Source organism: Patiria miniata, unplaced genomic scaffold, assembly GCF_015706575.1.
Source record: "Patiria miniata isolate m_02_andy unplaced genomic scaffold, ASM1570657v1 HiC_scaffold_30, whole genome shotgun sequence".
NCBI lineage: Eukaryota > Metazoa > Echinodermata > Asteroidea > Valvatida > Asterinidae > Patiria > Patiria miniata.
Window position 1 is genome coordinate 5,437,822 of NW_024037070.1, and position 18,743 is coordinate 5,456,564.

The 18,743-nt window shown below is 40.1% G+C and overlaps 1 protein-coding gene and 1 pseudogene across 1 annotated transcript; both read right to left on the reverse strand.

Annotated features, from left to right (window-relative positions):
- On the reverse strand, window positions 1-4,664 carry LOC119739386 (glutathione S-transferase omega-1-like). The gene is made up of 5 exons (XM_038214320.1): window positions 4,538-4,664; window positions 3,691-3,796; window positions 2,978-3,200; window positions 1,056-1,182; window positions 1-586 (listed from the first exon to the last, which is right to left on the reverse strand). Exons 1-5 carry the CDS (start codon window positions 4,560-4,562, stop codon window positions 363-365), a joined length of 705 nt encoding a protein of 234 aa, XP_038070248.1. The 5' UTR covers window positions 4,563-4,664; the 3' UTR covers window positions 1-362.
- A 1,631-nt stretch (window positions 4,665-6,295) lies between these two features.
- On the reverse strand, window positions 6,296-14,076 carry LOC119739385 (annotated as a pseudogene).
- Between the last annotated feature and the right edge of the window lie 4,667 nt (window positions 14,077-18,743).

Below are 18,743 nucleotides of genomic sequence, written 5' to 3' on the forward strand. Positions count from 1 at the left end.
ATACAACTGTAAGACTGACACCAAAGTACGGATACTTCGTCGAGATAGTGGACCAGAAAATATTGCCTGAAAGCCACAGGTCCACTCTCTCCACATTGAAAAAAAAATAGGCCTACCTAAAAACTAGATACGGTTAAATGTATGTATTACCGTAATTAGTGATCTGCTTGATACCGGTTTTGTCATTAGCAAAGTATTGGTTATTTTATTTTATTTATTTGACATGATCTGAAATTAAAGTGAATTACTTTTGTAGACAAAATGAAGAGGAGTAAACAAAGAAAACTTATTTTATGGCTCTGCCGGTGAGTGACGGGAATCTTTTTCCTTTTGAAGACTTGGTGCCTTTCCATCCAGTCAGCCTAGAAGTCGTACAAGAAAGTCCCGGTCACATATGCCTGGTTGTACTTCTGGTGGGCCTCTTTGCTGTTGAGGACGGCCTTGACGGTCGGGTTGGCCACCATCCGCTTGTAGTAGGCGTCCAGAGCCGGAAGCTTGGTCTTGACGGCGCTCATCAGCGAATCGGAGGCCATAGTTCGCTCGTTAAAGGACCAGGCATTGAAGTCAACCATGCTGGGCTGCTGGCCTGTACGTGGCAGGAAATCAAACGATCAGGAAATTCAGAATGAAGCTCACCGCCCGCAAAACAAGAAAATTAATTCCTGGTAAAATATATGCTGCACCCCACAAAACATGTGACTGATGTACGTACACTGCCAAGATATATTTAGGAAATTGCAGTAGAAATTATGCATTGTGCTAGTCCTGCTCCCCATGTGATATACTTTTTTACTATGTCTTGATATTTTTGATGTTTTTTGTTCAACCCTAAAATTGTGTCGTCACAGCACATTCTTTTGCTAATTTCTTTTTTTTTTAAATGGCCCATTCAGATAAAGATTACCAACTGCACCTCCCAGCACTAATACAAAATACAAGGCTCACGAAGGAAGTAAAATATAAAATATGAGTTCTATTTAAACACAAAAGTCCTTTTGTGCCATTATGGGCAATGAAATGAATGCTGGTTTTTCAGTTTCCAAGTTAATTTTTACCGCCAAAGAACGGAGTTCCTCTTTTCTTGAGCTCGGCATCAAACAAGGTCATGGCAACCAGATGTTTTGTGGCTGCTTCTTTGTTCTTTTCTCCAGACATGACATACCCGAAGTATGCTGGAATCACCTGAAGAGTCAAACAATCAGATGACAGTTTTTTTAACTTCTTAACAACTTGCGGCCGAAAAAGACAATTTTGGGCCGAAAAAAGACCATTTTTAAAAAAAGGCAACATAGCTCGCCCAACTGTGAAAATTGCGTCAAACACCACAAATACTGACTCTTGAGAGTCATTTGTACATTTTGTAGAATACTTCTCACCATAACTTCATCAACACTCTGAGGCCCCGCCACGGAGAGAGATTTGATACAACGACAGGCCATGTGTGGCCAAGTTCAAGTTCAAGTTCAAAACGGTTGACAGCTTGAATTTCTTTAAAACAAAACCACCACTGCAGCCAATGGGGTGCAGGGGAGGCAACTTGGGAGGTGACTATTTGCCTTTTGGGGGGGGGGCGACGGTTCAGAAATTGAAAATTCTAAAAGTAAAAACTGTACAGCCACCCCTCCCCTCCCTTCCTCCGCCACCTGCTACTGAAAGTATTTTTATGGGGGAAAACAATCACGGGTTACTCTTTTGTATTATATTCCCCATTTTGATCCACCCTGGACTGTGTGTGGCCTAGTGGTTAAGGTTCGTGACTCATGACCAGAGGGTCAGGGGTTCGAATCCAGCTGTTGACCATATGTTGCGTCCTTGGACAAGCCACTTCACCCCCACTTGCCTCTCTCCACCCAGGAGTATAAATGGGTACCGGCATTAGCTGGGGAGTAACCTGCGATGGACCGGCATCCCATCCAGTGGGAATATGAATATTCGCAGAAGTTTCATGCCAAGGAAACCGGAGATAAATGCCGGCCTGATGGGCGATATTGGCTTTATTTTGAGACACGCTGAAACATTGGCTATAAGTCGTCGATCGGTAGGATATATATTAAAAACTATTCAAATCTGTCATCAAGGAAAAATGAGGTCTACGCTTCAGTGACAGGATTCGTTTTTCCCTTTCTTTGGGTTGGTGGGGGATTCTTGTAGACTTATTCTCCCAAATGCCTTCACACACACACACACACACCCACACCCACACATGCAGACTTGTTTCACATACGTAGTGTGGACTTACCTTTCTTTTCGTGTAGTTAAGGAACACCAGTGGAAAAACCTCATTTTTCTCAAACTGTGAAAACTCTTACAACCCAATTTTTTTTCAATGATTCCCTTTAGTGTTTCTCTTCATTCTGCTACTGATAAACCTAACCCAAAAATGCCTCTAAACCTGTTTTCCAGAAATGGGGAAACACTGTGTGGACGTGGGCAAGTCCACACAACGTCGGTGCTACCTACATTATGTGGACGTCTTTTGTTCGGAAGTCCACACTGCGTATGTAAGACAAGCTCACACCCACACACAAAGAATGCTTCAAGCCCACATTTCCGAATTTTTAAAGCAAATATACAGCTGAAGCTGAACTGAAACTTCATCAGGTTAGTTGTTCAGTATCCTTCATTAGATTTTGAACACTTGTGTTGCTTCAAACGAACAAAATGCACAAATTACAAATGATGGACTATATCTTTAATAAGGTTTTAAAAATCAACAGGCTTTGCAGAAAAGCCTTTTTTGCCACATTGCAGAGGAGCTAGAATTCCACTCTGATTCAAATGTATTCAGTTTAAAGAAGATTGGTGTAAATTTTTATCCAATCGGTGGAAGGCGTTTTAGTTAATTGTCAGGAGGAAAAATATATGTGGTACACGAGGGACACAGATTGAGATAGTTTCTATAACAAAAAAAAAAAAAAAAAAAAACCATCCCCAACAAACAAACCAACAGCCCAACAAACAAACAAATCATAGGTACCTTTGATGAAAAGGCTTCCATGAACATCTTATCCTTGGCCTTATCATACGGATCCTTGGGGTAGAGAGGCGGGTCGGGATACACCTCGTCCAGGAAATCGCAGATGATGTTGGACTCAGAGATGACTTTGCCGTTGTGTTCGAAGATTGGGACCTTCCCTTCCGGCTCTCGCTCGAAAAGAAACTCCGGCTTCTTCTTCAAGTTGCAGTTGATCACTTCATAACTTGGGTGAAAAAAAACAATTACAAGTAAATTTGATTCATTTTGCCAGACAGATTGACTATGAGTGCAATTTATTATGATGAGTGTAATTTATTATGTACCGGTGTGATGTTTTATTGTGTTTGTTAATGTTTTTTTTTTTAGTTGTTTACTTCTTCTTCTTTTTTAAACGAATAGCCTAGATGAATAATGATTGGTGGACTGTTGACCACGCGCCAACAGTCTATTCCACCGTAAAATATAAGTTTTTACACTGTCACACTGCATGTATTACCAATCAAATAACGAGAATTCAAACAGGCGCTGTATAGAACAAATAATGCATGTTTCACATTCGTGCAATGGAAAGAATAAGTTCATGAGGTGACGGAGATGGAATGTTCCACTCCACTCGACTTCACCTTGTAGAATGGAACATTACATTTGTCACCACATGAAATATATTCTATTAAATGCATTCATCAACGTTTATTATTTATAAAGTATCTTACTCGATTCCCTTGGCCTTTAGAACCAAGCGAGCGCGCTGTGCAAATGGACAGTACTTCATGCTGAAGAGACGAATGGAGCCATCCTTTAAGGCTGGCAGAGGCTGACCTGTACACATTATCAAAATAATTGATAAATTAATCAAAAAGATTATGCTCCTGTTCATTTAAGGCATTTAATCCCCATCTCCTTTTTTTGAAGGATGTGGACATGCTGTGCAATTTGTCTTGGACAGAATATTGCAATCTGACGCCACTTTTTTCTTCATATTATCATCTCAATGAAGGTCATTCATTGCAAATATGATAATAAGACATGAATCTGGGACTAAGAAATATTTCCAATTTTGTTAGGAAATACTTATGAAATTTTCTTGACTCTCCATAGACTTTGTACACAATCGCAGAAGTGACGTCAGGTTGCAACATTTTTTCCCCCTTTGTCTTTACATGAATGATATAGCCTACCTTATGAGTCTCAGGTAGTTGAAGGGAGTCTTGCATAAGTTGCGTTATTGTACAAATGTTTAGTCCTGCCAGGTCATGCATACAAAACCACTGCCCTCAATCTGTCTCCACCTTAACGCAATATGTCCATTGAAGGTCCGTCGCAAACAACTTCTTAAGGGGAAACACTTTTATGGAAGGCGTGGAATTTTGCATTTTTTCCCCGAGAAAAGGGCAGTCGGCTTTGAAAATCCACAAGTTTTAAGAGAAAAATACATATTCTTCAACAACAACAACAACACATACAGACCATGTTCTCATGATTTAAAAGGATAGCTGTGTGAATTAAAATTGTGAACAAGTAGGCCTTTTAGGTCAAAAAGGGTAAATGTATCTTGCTTACCAGCTTCTAGGTGTTTTTGTGACATGATCGCTGTTGCTTGGCTGTGCTGCTGACGTTGACTGCTTGATGAAGACACAAGCCTTCGCTTGATATAATTAATGAAAAATTTGTTGAGTCGCACCAAAAATGCCTTGTCACAAAAAAACTGCAGACTCATTCAAATTCGATTTACCACTCTTTTATTTCACTTGTTAAATCTGACCGCAGCTTGTCTAATAGAATTTCAAATGTCAATTGAAACGTTCAAAGTCCGTCTAACAAAACTTGACCCATCAATTTTTTTTAAACAGAATAATGTAGTTAATTATTACAAGAACAATGCCAGTGGCGCACCCTGGATTTGGCTTGGGGGCTAACAAATTCGTTTTCAATTTTTTTTTGTAGAACTTTGAATACAAAATGTTGCCCAAATTTTTTTGGCCGAAAAATAATTATATATATATATATATTTTTTTTTTTGGGGGGGGGGATATTTTGACGTTGGTGTGGCACCATTTACACCCCTATTATACTACTTGAAAATAAACCACATACATATCACCACGGTCAAATCGTTTGACTAAAAAATTGACCCCACAAGAAGAAAATAATTGATAACCTCTTTGGAGGGGGCCCCGATGCCCCCCCCCCCCCTTGGGTACGCCACTGAACAGTGCATGAAATTAAAGTGCACGATAGCTTTAGCGCATTTAAAAAAAACAAAGTGGCAAGGAAATGCTCTCTAAGCATTAAAGAGGACATATGAACTCTGAACTTTTGAAGTAGAGCCATGTACTTTGGGTGGGGGGGGGGGGGTACACTCATGAAGAAAAGCTACCAGCAGAATTCTATAGCGCTCTCTGCTGATACTTGTGGAGCACATGTTATGGAAGTAGACCTTGAATAATACCAGTTGCCTGTCAGTTCTAGAAAAGCAGTGTTAAAGCTGTCTTTCAACTACATGTAATATTACAGTAGATGGGTGCACTGAAGTTGTACCAATGAAGGTTTTCGAACCCTGGCGAATGTAGACTTAAAAAAAAAAAAAACATCAAAATCGTGAATTTTTTTGAAACAAACAAAACAAACAAGAAATGTCATAAAATGAACTGACCAATAAACAGATTGTTATTCAATGTTTATATCATGTGAAAGAAGTTTATTAAAACCGGATAGGGGCCCGGTCACTGATAATGGCCCGAGCAGAATTCCTATTTGTAAATACATTTCAGTCAATTTTCCAACGATCTGTTCAACAGTTTTACTTCATGTTTGGAGAAATACCCATCCGGCCTATGTCTATGGTATGTGCCTCGCGGGTAATGCTAAAAATCTCCTGAAATGGAGACTGGCGCACAGCGCATAGTGTGCGACGGGGCGCAGAATGCAGCGGTGTAAAACCACCCATGTGATGGGCTCTCAACCAATAGAATGGGTAAACTGTCTCGGGAATTTATGAATACAATTTGAAAGATACAAAGTGACACCCACGAAAAATACATTGACATTGTAATAGATTTACAACCAATCTATCAAGATTATTTAATAATAATTAGGCCGTAAGAATACAATACTGCTATTTTAAATCCCTGATTTTTTTTAAATCAGCTTTTTATAGTAAAAATATGTAGATGACCCTCAAGTAAGGATAAAACTAAATCAATTTTGCCATACAGGCTTTCAATCATTTTCTGGGCAACTATCTTGACATTGGAAAATACTTACCCACATGTAAAAACTCAATTATGGTTAAATCTATAAATTACCCATAGTTAGAGATCTGTTGATATTGGTTTTGTCATTAGCAAACCATGGAACATGATTAGTAATGTTTTACAAATTGCTTAATTGTAGAAACATGGAGAAGAGTAAACAATCATGGTGACCGTTTTAGCCGATTTTTGGCTAACTTTGACAGAATTTTTGTTCAAAAACGAGTTTGACAGAAAATTTGACAGAATGGATTTATTTGGTAGATTTCTGGCAGAAAAACAGCAAATTTGAACTAAAAAGTGCACATTTATTTAATAAACCTTCAATCCTTTCAAACAAACCACAGGATGGCTGGTCTAGGTGCTGAGGTTCACTGGGAAATGGACTTCGTCGTGGCCGGATCCACGTTTTGCCCGAAATTTACCAAAATGAACAACATCTTTATTTGACTAGATTGTTTATATGTAATTTGAATCTTAATTAAGGCAATCCTACAAATCTGCATGTAATTTTAAGTGTTCATAGTGTATTTCGAGTAATTCTGGGGAATTTGGCAGATTTTTGATAAATCTGACAGATTTTTGATGCGCATTTAGCAGAATTTGGCTCTGACCTTACGGTCACCCTGTAAACAATGATTTTAAAAATTGGATGATTTTTATAGCTTTGCCAGTGAGTAGCCCGAGTCTTTTTCCATTTGAAGACTTGGTGTCTTTCCATCTAGTCAGAAATCGTACTGATAATTGCCGGTCACGTAGCCCTCGAAGAACTTCAGGTAGATCTCTTTGCTGTTGATGATGGCCTTGACGGTTGGGTTGGCCACCATCCGCTGGAAGTAGGCGTCCAGGTCCGGCAGCTTGGCCTTGATGAGGTCCATCAGCGGGTCCGAGACCGCCAGGCGCTCGTTGAAGGGCCAGGTGTTGAAGTCCACCATGTTGGGCTGCTGGCCTGTAGCAGGGAATCAAGAGGTCGGGAAATTCAGAGTGAAGCTCACAAAAGAGAAATTCTTGGCAAGAAATATATGTTGCACCCCTCCCGCCCATGTCAGATGTCATCTTCAGGAAATTGCAGTAGATATCATGTGTTTTGTCAGCCCCCCCCCCCCACCCCTTGTGAAATTTTTAGTGTTTCTAAAAAAAAAATTTCTTTCATTGCCCCTTAAAATTATGTCATTATAGCACCCTCTAGGTCAGCGCATCTGTAAACAACTATTCCGGCCAGGCCCCCCCCCCCCACCTCTTGTGATATTTTTAGTGTTTCTTAATTTTAGTTTGGATTTTTTTCTTTCATTTAACCCTTAAAAGTGTGTCGTTATAGCACTCTCTGGTCAGAGCACATGTAACTATGCCGGCAGAGTGCTGTCAGAGGCTAATGAACAAAAGAAAAGAACAAGTCTCGGCAAGAAATATGTTGCACCCCCCCCCCCCCAAAAAAACCATGCAACTGATGTCAGCTGTCATCTTCAGGAAATTGCAGTAGAAATCATGTGTTTTGCCAGCCCCCCCCCCAACCCTTTGTGAAATGTTTAGCGTGTTTTTAACAGTTTCAGTTCTATCTAGACAAAATCATGTTTCGTGATCAAAAGGTTGTGATGGTTTTCTACACTTTTCTCTAAAAGTGTAACATCCACTGAGCTAAAACTTCAACAGGTTAGGTTTTACTTCTTCTGGATTTTAAGTGGTGCTATTAAGATTGCAGGAAACGCAAATGAACCTATATGCCTTTAAACAAAAAAGCCCTGTGTGCCATTACGGGCAATGAAATTCATGTTGCATTTTCAGTTTGCCAAATTTCTTACCGCCAAAGAACGGAGTTCCTCGTTTCTTGAGCTCGGCATCAAACAAGGTCAGGCCAGCCAGGAGTTTTGTGGCTGCTTCTTCTTCGTTCTGCCTCCTGACCTGATTGCCTGGTAGAATGCTGGAATCACCTGAAGAGTCAACCAATCAGACGACAGTGTTTTATTTTGGGCAAAAAAAATTGTTTTTTTGAAAAAGGCAAGATATCTCATCCATTTGTGAAAATTGCATCAAACACCACATATACTGACTCTTAAGAGTCATTTGTACAATATTTGTACCATACTTCTCACAGGCCATGTACAGTGGCCAAGTTCAAGTCCAAAACATGGTGTGAACAAAACCATGGAGAGCCAATGACGAGTATACACAGCCACAGCTGGAGACTCAGGAATGCTTGATGATGGTTTAACCCGTCACCCGCCCCTGTGAATATACATTGCCAGATCGTGTTTACACGTCCTGCGGTGTTAACTGGTTAAAGAGGACTGCATTCTGCCCTTGGCAGGGGAGGCAACTGTTCCCCCCCCCCCCATTTGCCATTTTTTTGGTCAGAAACCCCCTCCCGGCCTCCCCACCTGCTATTGACAGTATTTTGTACAGAAACAACAGACACGGACTTCTTCTGCAAAAGCATTCACAAAACAAGAATGCTTCAGGCTTCCCTAAGTTTTTAATGCAACAAAATACCCTCCGCGGTGGGATGAGAACAAAAAAGTGCTGTCCCTTTTGCTTAATTTTTGAATTACTCCGAAACTTTTTGATCAAATAATTTTCATTTTTCACAAGTTCTTCATTCAAAGGTAGCCAAATGACTCGGTGAGAGTCGTCCCCCATAGCGTATGTTGACCCTGACAATCCTAGCTCCTCTGACAACCACCTTATGTCTGTGTAAGAAAATCCCAGTGAGACTAGCCGACCTCATCTGCGGCACATACAGGTAGAAGGATATTTGATAACACGACAGACAGGTTGGAGATGATTTGAAAGAACAAAAAAATAACTACCTTTGATGAATAGGTTTCCATGACGATCTTATCCTTGGCCTTCTCAAATGGATCCTTGGGGTAGAGAGGCGGTTGGGATACACCTCGTCAAGGAGATCACAGATGACATTGGACTCGATGACGACTTTGCCGTTGTGTTCGAAGACGGGGACCTTCCCATCTGGATGTCGCTCCAAGAGAAACTCCGGCTTGTTCTTCAAGTTACAGTTTATCTCTTCATAACTGGTAAAAAAAAAAATCAACTTCTTTTGATTTATTTTCTGGACATGATTGACTATGAGCATAAGTCTGTTATAGTTTGGTCATCTATGTTTCTGAACCTACAATATAACATTACCACAAACTGGGACTCGATAATATAAAATGTTGACCGTGTTTCAGTCAATGACACCCATCACAAGTTCGATGACAAATAATTTTCACAACTCCAACCACAAGCAAAAGGGAACAGTCACGTTTATGCAGTGGTTACTTTCCTCGCCTTCCATTTAACCAGTGTAGGTGAAGATCACAAAGGATGGAGTGGAAGGACTTACAAAGGACGGACAAATATTTTGGAAAATATATTTCCAAAAATAAAAATTATCTATGCAAATTGATGTTTGTCTTTAACTTACTCGATTCCCTTGGCCTTTAGAACCAAGCGAGGGCGCTGTGCAAATGGACAGTACTTCATGCTAAAGAGACGGACGGAGCCATCCTTTAAGGCTGGCAGAGGCTGACCTGTACACATTATCAAAATAATCGATAAAAATGTTGAAACAAATCGTGTTCATTTCAGTGGAATCCACGTTTTGAACGATGTGGTTACGCTGTGTAATTGGTCTCTTTCATGAAAGATATGAGGATGTTCTTTCTTATGTTAATCTAGTAACAATGAATACACAAAAGGTTTAATCATGCCTATCCATGCCATAAAAAAACATTGCCCTCTGACTCTGCCTTAACGCATAAGGTCTATTGATGGCCTGTCACAAGCACTTTCTAATTACAATCTTCTACTGGGAACTTTACACTTTTTTTGCTTAGAAAATTAAAAGCTGGTTTTGAAAATCCACAATTTAAGAAAAATATTATATTCTACAACAGTTAACAAACACCATGTTCCCAAAACGTTAAGGGATAGTTGAATCTCTGCATACGCCAATATTGATGTTAAAACTTCGCCTTGGAGGCCATAGATTGGAATAGCTGGTCATGCTATTTTCTGGTTGTAGTAGGTATTGTTGGATAAATGTTGTTTCACATTAAATTTTGCTAAAAAAGTGACATAAAATTTAAATATAAGTGAAACAAATCAAACTCAACAAAAGATGATGGTTAATTCATATTTCACACAAATGTCAACATGTCAAGGAAGAACATGAGCCCTACAATTCGCAAAAGTCAAACACATTGCAACACATCACAACTACAAATTTCTTCATGAGTGTTTCGTGATGACAAAGCCGCTTTGCTTATGCATTTGTGCGACGTATTATTGTCCTTATCATCTTGGGAAAAATTAGTTCAATATGAAATAAACATTCAGATTTTAGCTTTTCTAAACACTAGGCTTAGTAAACTAATCTTGATCTGAATTGTTAAATTGAGAAAAGATGGCATGAACTTTATTATTGAAATTAATGAACTTTGCTATTCAATGATTTTTGGGGGACATTTTCAAAGGGTTCACTGTGCACTTTAGCTTGAGTAACTCCAGCTCTAATGCCAACGCGATAAGCATTAGAGCTGGAGTTACTCAAGCTATGTGCACTTCGAAATAAAATCGAAAAAGCACGCCGAAATAAATATTTTTCTAACTTTATAACAGGTAGGCCTAGCTAGGCGAAAAATTCCCCATTGGCCGTGTAACACGGATGGGAATGGGGGCGTGGGCGACAAGCGCGGCGCTCATTGGTGGACGTGCCCGGCCGGGCCCGTGACGTCACAGAAACCACATGTCAGGGATTCGTTTACGCACGCACGCACGGCCTGTGCAGGCACGTACGGCCGGTGCATTCCGAGCCGCGGAGAACTTCGCACTGTCGAGCGGGCTGACGTGACCTGCTGACTTCCCGCAAGTTTATCACGAAATAGATTACGGATTTTACTCAAACAATTGCCATTTCCAAGGCGTGTTGATAGTTGCAAATTGAAGTATTTTAAGTAAGGGAAGTCCTCCTTTCATCCCAGGAAATTCTGGTTAAAATAGGAGCATTTTGTAAACTATATTTTCTAACTCTTAGTTGTCTAAAATATACAAAGAAATGACTCGGGATACAAATTCAGAGACATCAGAGACTCGTTTTTATAGAAAAGTTTGGCCTATGTTCATTTTATTATACGCATGTTCGTAATACCTGATATTTTGTGTATTACAATTTGGTTGTTTTTGGTTAGTATACAATTCACTTGGAAAAATAGTGGAAGATCTCTTGACCCAAACACTCGAGTTATACATTTAAATCTAAAGATTGTTTATAAACTCTTTTCACAATAGTGCTTTCCTTGCTGTCCATTCCCAGGGCTTTATTTTTACCAAGTGCATTATTGTAATTGTAAATTTTAGCTTTTTTCAATAAACATTCAACCCGTTTTCTATGTGTATAGCATTGTTCTTGTGGTTTCGACCGGTACCTGAATAATTAAGACTGAAATTTAACCTACATGTACAACACGTAAACAGCAATGTGACTTCCCTCCTCAATAAACAGCCCCCTTCACACCCCACTCAGCTCAGCAGGATTAAGGGAAACAATGGCAGGTTCAAACCTAATTAAGATACGGCTTAACCCATTGCACAGCCTCCAAGAAGCTTAGTTTTCTCTCGTATAACGGTAAGTTTTGAATTACTTGTATTAGTTTGTGTAGTCATGTAAGCTCTTCTCTTTGAATTGTTATGCTACCGTCAAAATGGGGAGCGATAAAGACAGTTTGAAATAAAAACTTCATGTCGCACGATATTAAAATATTTTTTTGTTAAAATTGGGTGGGGAAAACTATTCATTAATAACGGCAATGTATTAAATGTTGTCGCTGTCACAGGAGGCACGCTTCACCTCTTCATGGCGCTGCAATTTCAGGTGACGTATGTAGAAACTCTGGACCGAAAGACGACATCGCGACAAGGGCACGACACTTCCCGCCAACCTGAAAAAAATTTAAAATCCATAAAATAATTGGTAAAGGGTTTGAAGGTACAGGTCGCCGATGATGGTTAAAAAGCAATTAAGGGTCTATTAATGTTTTAATTTGTATAAGGCTCCCTTAATTTACATTCTCTTCATCTGTCCTTAATAAACTTTTAAAAGTGAACAATATTCAGGAATTCCAAATTCCTAAAAAAAATCTTAAAGAATCCGGAAATCAGAAAAAAAAAGAAAAAAAAGTTCCTAAATTAAATCAGGAAATCCTGACCCCAAAAAATTCCAAAGTTTTTACAAGAAAAAATCCTGTCAAAAATGCCTGAAATCAGGAAAAATCCACACAAAAATTCTTGAAATCCTGACAAATCGCACGCCTGGATTATCAAATCTGAATCAGTATTAAATCTGAATCTTGCATTTTCATCGCTTGCACGAATGTCAATTTATTTCAACAAACCGCACGTGCATGTACCGCGCCCGCGCCGCCTAGATATAGACTGTACGCGTCGGGGTCAGGTCGTATATGTGTAACGGCCACGCACGATTTGACGTACGACGTACGCATCAACGTCGTCGTCGCCATGCATATTGACGTGGCGCACTCAATACACTCAACCCCCACACACAAAACACGTTGCATATGATTTTCCAATGATTAACGAACACCTTCAGCCAGTGGCGCGGTTTCACACTAAAATCGCAACAAAAATATGACCTACCAAAATTCAAATACACCAAGGAATCCGCGAGTTGTTGCGCCTCAGGTTGACACCAAAGAAATGGAATATAAAGTCGAAGAAAACCACGAATTCATACGATTTTGGTACCATTCGAAAGATCGTCGTGAACTCTGTCGAAGTGGAAACGACTCGAGGTACAGACGTGAAGCATGTGCGCATGCGCAACAGTTTCATTCATGAAAACTGCCTTTTATGGTCAGTATGATGACGTCATATAATGAGATCGCTGTGACGCCCTCTCGCGGCCGTTCCGTGCCAATTCATGTAGGGTATTTTTCGCTGTGCCTAGATAAACTTGTGATGCATGAACGGGAGTGTTTAGAACTTGATGAAATTTCACTTTATGTGAAATTAGGCGAAGTAAAAAAAAAAAACATGTTTAGCGTCCCCGCCCGCTTTCTTTTTAGAGGCCGCCTCCTTTTTTTTTTTTTTTTAAAAAGACAAAAATTGATAAATTTTAACGATCTCTGACGAAAGAAATCGTATTTTTAGACTTTTATACCGTGTATAAAGCTGTGGAAATAGTCAATGAGTCCAAGTGGCGGCCATTTTGAAAAAAGCTGGTAACCATCTAGAAAAATAGCCCGGCCGCGTTGTCTTGAAAAATGTGTCGGGCGGCCATTTTGAAAAGAAAAAAAAGAAAAAAAAGGGCCTCCTCCTTCCTTTTTGTCAAAGAGGCAGGACGCTAAACATGTTTTGTTTTTTATTTTGCCTTACAGTTAAAACTTTTGCTCCAGCTCGGCGCTACAGGCGAAAAATCAAAGTGCGCCACATAAGGGGCCGTACTTCTAGTTCTAGAAGTAAGAAGCCTTCTAATTCTAGAAGTAAAGGGGCTGCGCCACGTTAGAGTACACAATAATGTGCATTGCTTGTTTTTGTCATACCCGGGCATAGACCAGTGAACGTGGCTTGTCCACAGGGCTGTCCTGGGCACTGACTCGCTCACCGGCTTCGAGGTGTTTTTCTGACATGATCGCTGTAGCTACGCTGTGCTCCTGCCGATGACTGCTTGACGACGACACAAGCCTTCGGTTGACGTTATTAAAGAATCTTGTGCTGCGCCAAATATGCCTTGTCACCGACAAAAGTTGCAAACTCATTGAAGGTACTCGAATGGGGTCAACTTTAGGCTTAGCAAGCTTGGCAAATCTTTGTCATAACATGTGACATGCACGTGACCGATGAGCGCCAGCTGGATGAAAGGACGCCCTCAACAAACTTCAATTTACACGCCCTCAACTTAACTCTCTGTTCGCTCGTTCGCTCGTTCGCTCGTCCCCCCCCCCCGCAAACTGGCGGGGGGGGGGGGGGGGGTACCAAATCCATGCATAATTCATGTCATGCATAATTTTAACGTTTAAAACACTAGATTGTTACGATCATATTATATTTGTAGCTCCACGGTTTCTCACGCCATTCAAACTACTCATGCTACACATCGTGAAAACTAATTGCACGAAATTTCAATTGAATCCATTTTGTATTTCTTGAGTAGTTCATCGGAAACGAGGTTGTTCTTTTTCTTCACTTGTGCAGCATCCGTATTGATGCGTTGTTGAGACCACTATTTATGTGGCGCGTCCTCTGTTATAGTGGTCTCGATCTCCACCACCAAACCCGATTTCGGGCCAACAACTCAAGAAATACACGTTACATTAAAATGAATTTTCGTACACTCATTTGTCATGATGTTTGGCATCAAAAGATTTCATTTCATAAAACAACGTCAATTAATCAAGCTATTATGACCGTAACAATACAGGATTTTGTTTGCAACTAATACATTCCTAATGGAAGTCAACATGGATTTTTAACGTTTAAAACACTAGATTGTTACGATCATATTTTATTTGTAGTTCCACGGTTTCTCACGCCATTCAAACTACTCATGCTACACATAGTGAAAACTAATTGCACGAAATTGCAATTTAATCCATTTTGTATTTCTCGAGTAGTTCATCGGAATCGAGGTTGTTCTTTTTCTTCAAATGTGCAGCATCCGTTTAGATGCGTTGTTGAGACCACTATTTATGTGGCGCGCCCTCTATCATAGTGGTCTCGATCTCCACCACCAAACCCGATTTCGGGCCAACAACTCAAGAAATACACGTTACATTAAAATGAATTTCCGTACACTCATTTGTCACGATGTTTGACATCAAAAGATTTCATTTCATAATAAAAACGTCAAATTATCAAGCTATTATGACCGTAACAATAAAGGATTTTAATTGCAACAAATACAATCCTAATGTAAGTCAACATGGATTTTTAACGTTTAAAACACTAGATTGTTACGATCACATAGTATTTATAGCTACACGGTTTCTCACGTCATTCAAACAATTTATGCTACACATCGTGAAAACTAATTGCACGAAATTTCAATTGAATCCATTTTGTATTTCTTGAGTAGTTCATCGGAAACGAGGTTGTTTTTTTCTTCACTTGTGCAGCATCCGTATTGATGCGTTGTTGAGACCACTATTTATGTGGCGCGCCCTCTGTTATAGTGGTCTCGATCTCCACCACCAAGCCCGATTTCGGGCCAACAACTCAAGAAATACACGTTACATTAAAATGAATTTTCGTACACTCATTTGTCATGATGTTTGGCATCAAAAGATTTCATTTCATAAAACAACGTCAATTAATCAAGCTATTATGACCGTAACAATACAGGATTTTATTTGCAACTAATACAATCCTAATGGAAGTCAACATGGATTTTTAACGTTTAAAACACTAGATTGTTACGATTATATATATTTGTAGCTCCACGGTTTCTCACGCCATTCAAACTACTAATGCTACACATAGTGAAAACTAATTGCACGAAATTGCAATTTAATCCATTTTGTATTTCTCGAGTAGTTCATCGGAAACGAGGTTGTTCTTTTTCTTCAAATGTGCAGCATCCGTGTTGATGCGTTGTTGAGACCACTATTTATGTGGCGCGCCCTCTATCATAGTGGTCTCGATCTCCACCACCAAACCCGATTTCGGGCCAACAACTCAAGAAATACACGTTACATTAAGGGAGCGTCTCATAAGTCGGGAACGTTCGCGGTCCAATGTACGTTCCGTTGGAACGCCAGGCGTTCCATTGGCGTTCCATTGGGAACGTGCTGTGTTCCCAATGGAACGCGGGTGCGTTCCGCGCAATAGACCGCTTGCAGACGCGATCGATAATTGACGCGCGAAGGTGCAAACACCATGTTGTGGGACAAAATGTGCATGGATAGATATACGCTTGTCCCAAAACATGGCGTCGCGCGACTTCGCGCGTCGATTATCGAACGCGTCTGCAAGCGGTCTATGAATGGAACGCACCGATCTGCGGTCCAGCTGGAGCGGGGAGGGAACAGCGTGTTCCCGTCGGAACGCTGCACGGCGGGGTATTCGCAGTCGGGTATACGTACGTTCATTTTTCGTAATATTGCAGGCCTCGGAGTCGGAGTTAATTCAACGACAGATTTTTCTGACAATGTGTGTAACGTCAATGGTAAGCTCCGCTTTTATCGTTCTATTTTAGTTGGTAAATTTATTAAATGGTAAAAATATAAAAAGAATTGTTCTTGCACCAGCATACTTGAACGTGAATACGCAATCACCGTTGCGATTGCATGTGATGTGAGGTCGGGGCTACCGAAATTTCACCACAGAAACGACATTTACATCTCCATCAACGTTCACTCGTAACTTGTGTTGAACTAATTACCCAAAACATCATAGGAATTTCACAATCACGTCCAAATATTACCTGTAAATCCTCAAAAAACAAGAAAAACCTACCGTTCAGTGACTCACGGGTTGCCGGGGATCGGGACGCCATTTTTCCTGACGCAATACGGGCAAATATTCTAAACTGGTTCATCGTGTACGCGCTATACTGGGAACGTTCCACTGGAACGCGCAATAGAACGCGTATTCCCAACCATTCCGCTGGACCGTTCTCGCAAAGGGATCGTGCCGTTCCAACGGAACAGTGGCCTGTTTCCAATGGAACGCAGAGCGTTCCTGTCTGGGAACACGTCCGGGAACACGCCGTTCCAATGAAAACGTTCCGAGCGTTCCGACTTATGAGACGCTCCCTAATTGGGGGATACAATCGGAGCACAATCATCGTGAAAAATGTTACCCTTGACCTCATTAAATGTGCCATCTCAACGGAAGGCGCTGTAACGAAATTACAGAAACCCAAGTTTACATGTTACCTCAACAAACTTATTCCAATCAAAGGTACGCCGTGATTACAAATTACAAAATATAGGAAACACCTTGAAATAACAAACTTACTACGATTCAAACCAAAATAAAATTAGTTTATCTTGCCGCTACAGTAAATATTGTCAAGACACTGTCTGGCAATCTTACCTCGATATGGTACTGCCCATACGTGTGACCCTGCATGACTTGTGATTGACTCGACTTCATTGACTGCTGTGATGTGGGACTGGTGCTGCGCCGGCAATGTGCCATCATGCCTCATAATTTATGGGGGGGGGGGGTAAAAACGACTACATTTAAGGTAAAGAAAGGTTTGCGGAAACACCATGTGTGAATAATTTCTCAACTAAGAGAATGGTTCTGAAAAGAACCAGAGGTATAAACTCGACGTTGCGGTCAGTATGCTCTGACCGTCTTCAGGAGAGTGCCTAAACTCTAAGAAAGTAAACACTTGAGTAGCAAAAGCAAATCGAAAACTAGACAAAACCGATATTTTCGACCAAGTCAGGGGCGGATCCAGGTCAGGAGTTAAGCTGCCACGATGGGAGGGTAGCTTTTTTTATGTGCACACATTTGTTTCCAACTTTAATGACCTGTGACCGCAATTTTACCTTATCCTACCCCCACGAACTTTTTACTTACTGGACCACGAGCAATCGATCTAGCCTATTTGCGAAGTTAAAATGTTGCCTCTAAGTAAGGGATGTGTAATTAGGGAGACATTGAAATGTCTCCCTAATTCGACGTGTCTCCCGAAGGTATAACTTATGACGCTAAAGTGTCTCCCAAAGGGTATACTTGTTATAATAATAATAATAATAATAAAAAGTAATATAATAGTAATAATATAGTATAATAATAATAATTTAATTTCATGCACGCATCACTACACAGTTGTTAATTGATCACAACAACATTTTAGACCCTGTGACCAAGTTCCAAATTTTGTAATCGAAAATTTGGCCAGATATGTATTTATCTCTATCCCATTAACTAATTAGTATTATTTGTAAAGAAAAATCGTGTATTTAAAAATCCAAATGATATAACCACCGTACAACTCAGCCTTACAGTGTCAAATAAACCAAATATTATAATAGTAATAATGATTTTTAAAAACTGAAGGAAATTAAACCTAGTACAAACAATAACCGTGCTTGTTAAAAAAATATGCGTAATTCTGTGACGTCACCCTTTCACCATCACATTCTTAACTAACTACCGTTTCCAAAAAACGTTTGAACCAACTAGGCTGCCGAGGTCCTATTTTGTTTATATTTGTGGGCTTATTTTAACCCAACTTATCCAAAGCAAAATCGTTAAAACCCTCAACTTCACCCTATTCATAGCCCCCAAAGTTTTCAAACCCTAAAACTCTCACCTATACCTGTAAATCCTTACCCCAATACTTTAACCATATAAACAAAGCGTGTTGAATAATGAACATGCAAATTGTATTTGTATTTCATAGGCTTAATAAAAATATGCCCTCCACTAACATGTGACCTAACCCCTAAACCTCCCCAAACCCGGAAACCCTCACCCACACCCTTTACCTTTAAATCCCTACCTCGAAAACTCTAACCCTATAAACAAAGCGTGTTGAACAACGG

Excerpts from the sequence above, each read along its gene's own strand:
- LOC119739386 (XM_038214320.1), bottom strand. The coding sequence starts at position 4,562 with ATGTCACAAAAACACCTAGAAGCTG. Across the intron at positions 3,797-4,537 it reads ACAAAAACACCTAGAAGCTG|GTCAGCCTCTGCCAGCCTTA; the intron begins GTAAGCAAGATA and ends TAATGTGTACAG. Across the intron at positions 587-1,055 it reads AGGAACTCCGTTCTTTGGCG|GCCAGCAGCCCAGCATGGTT; the intron begins GTAAAAATTAAC and ends TGCCACGTACAG.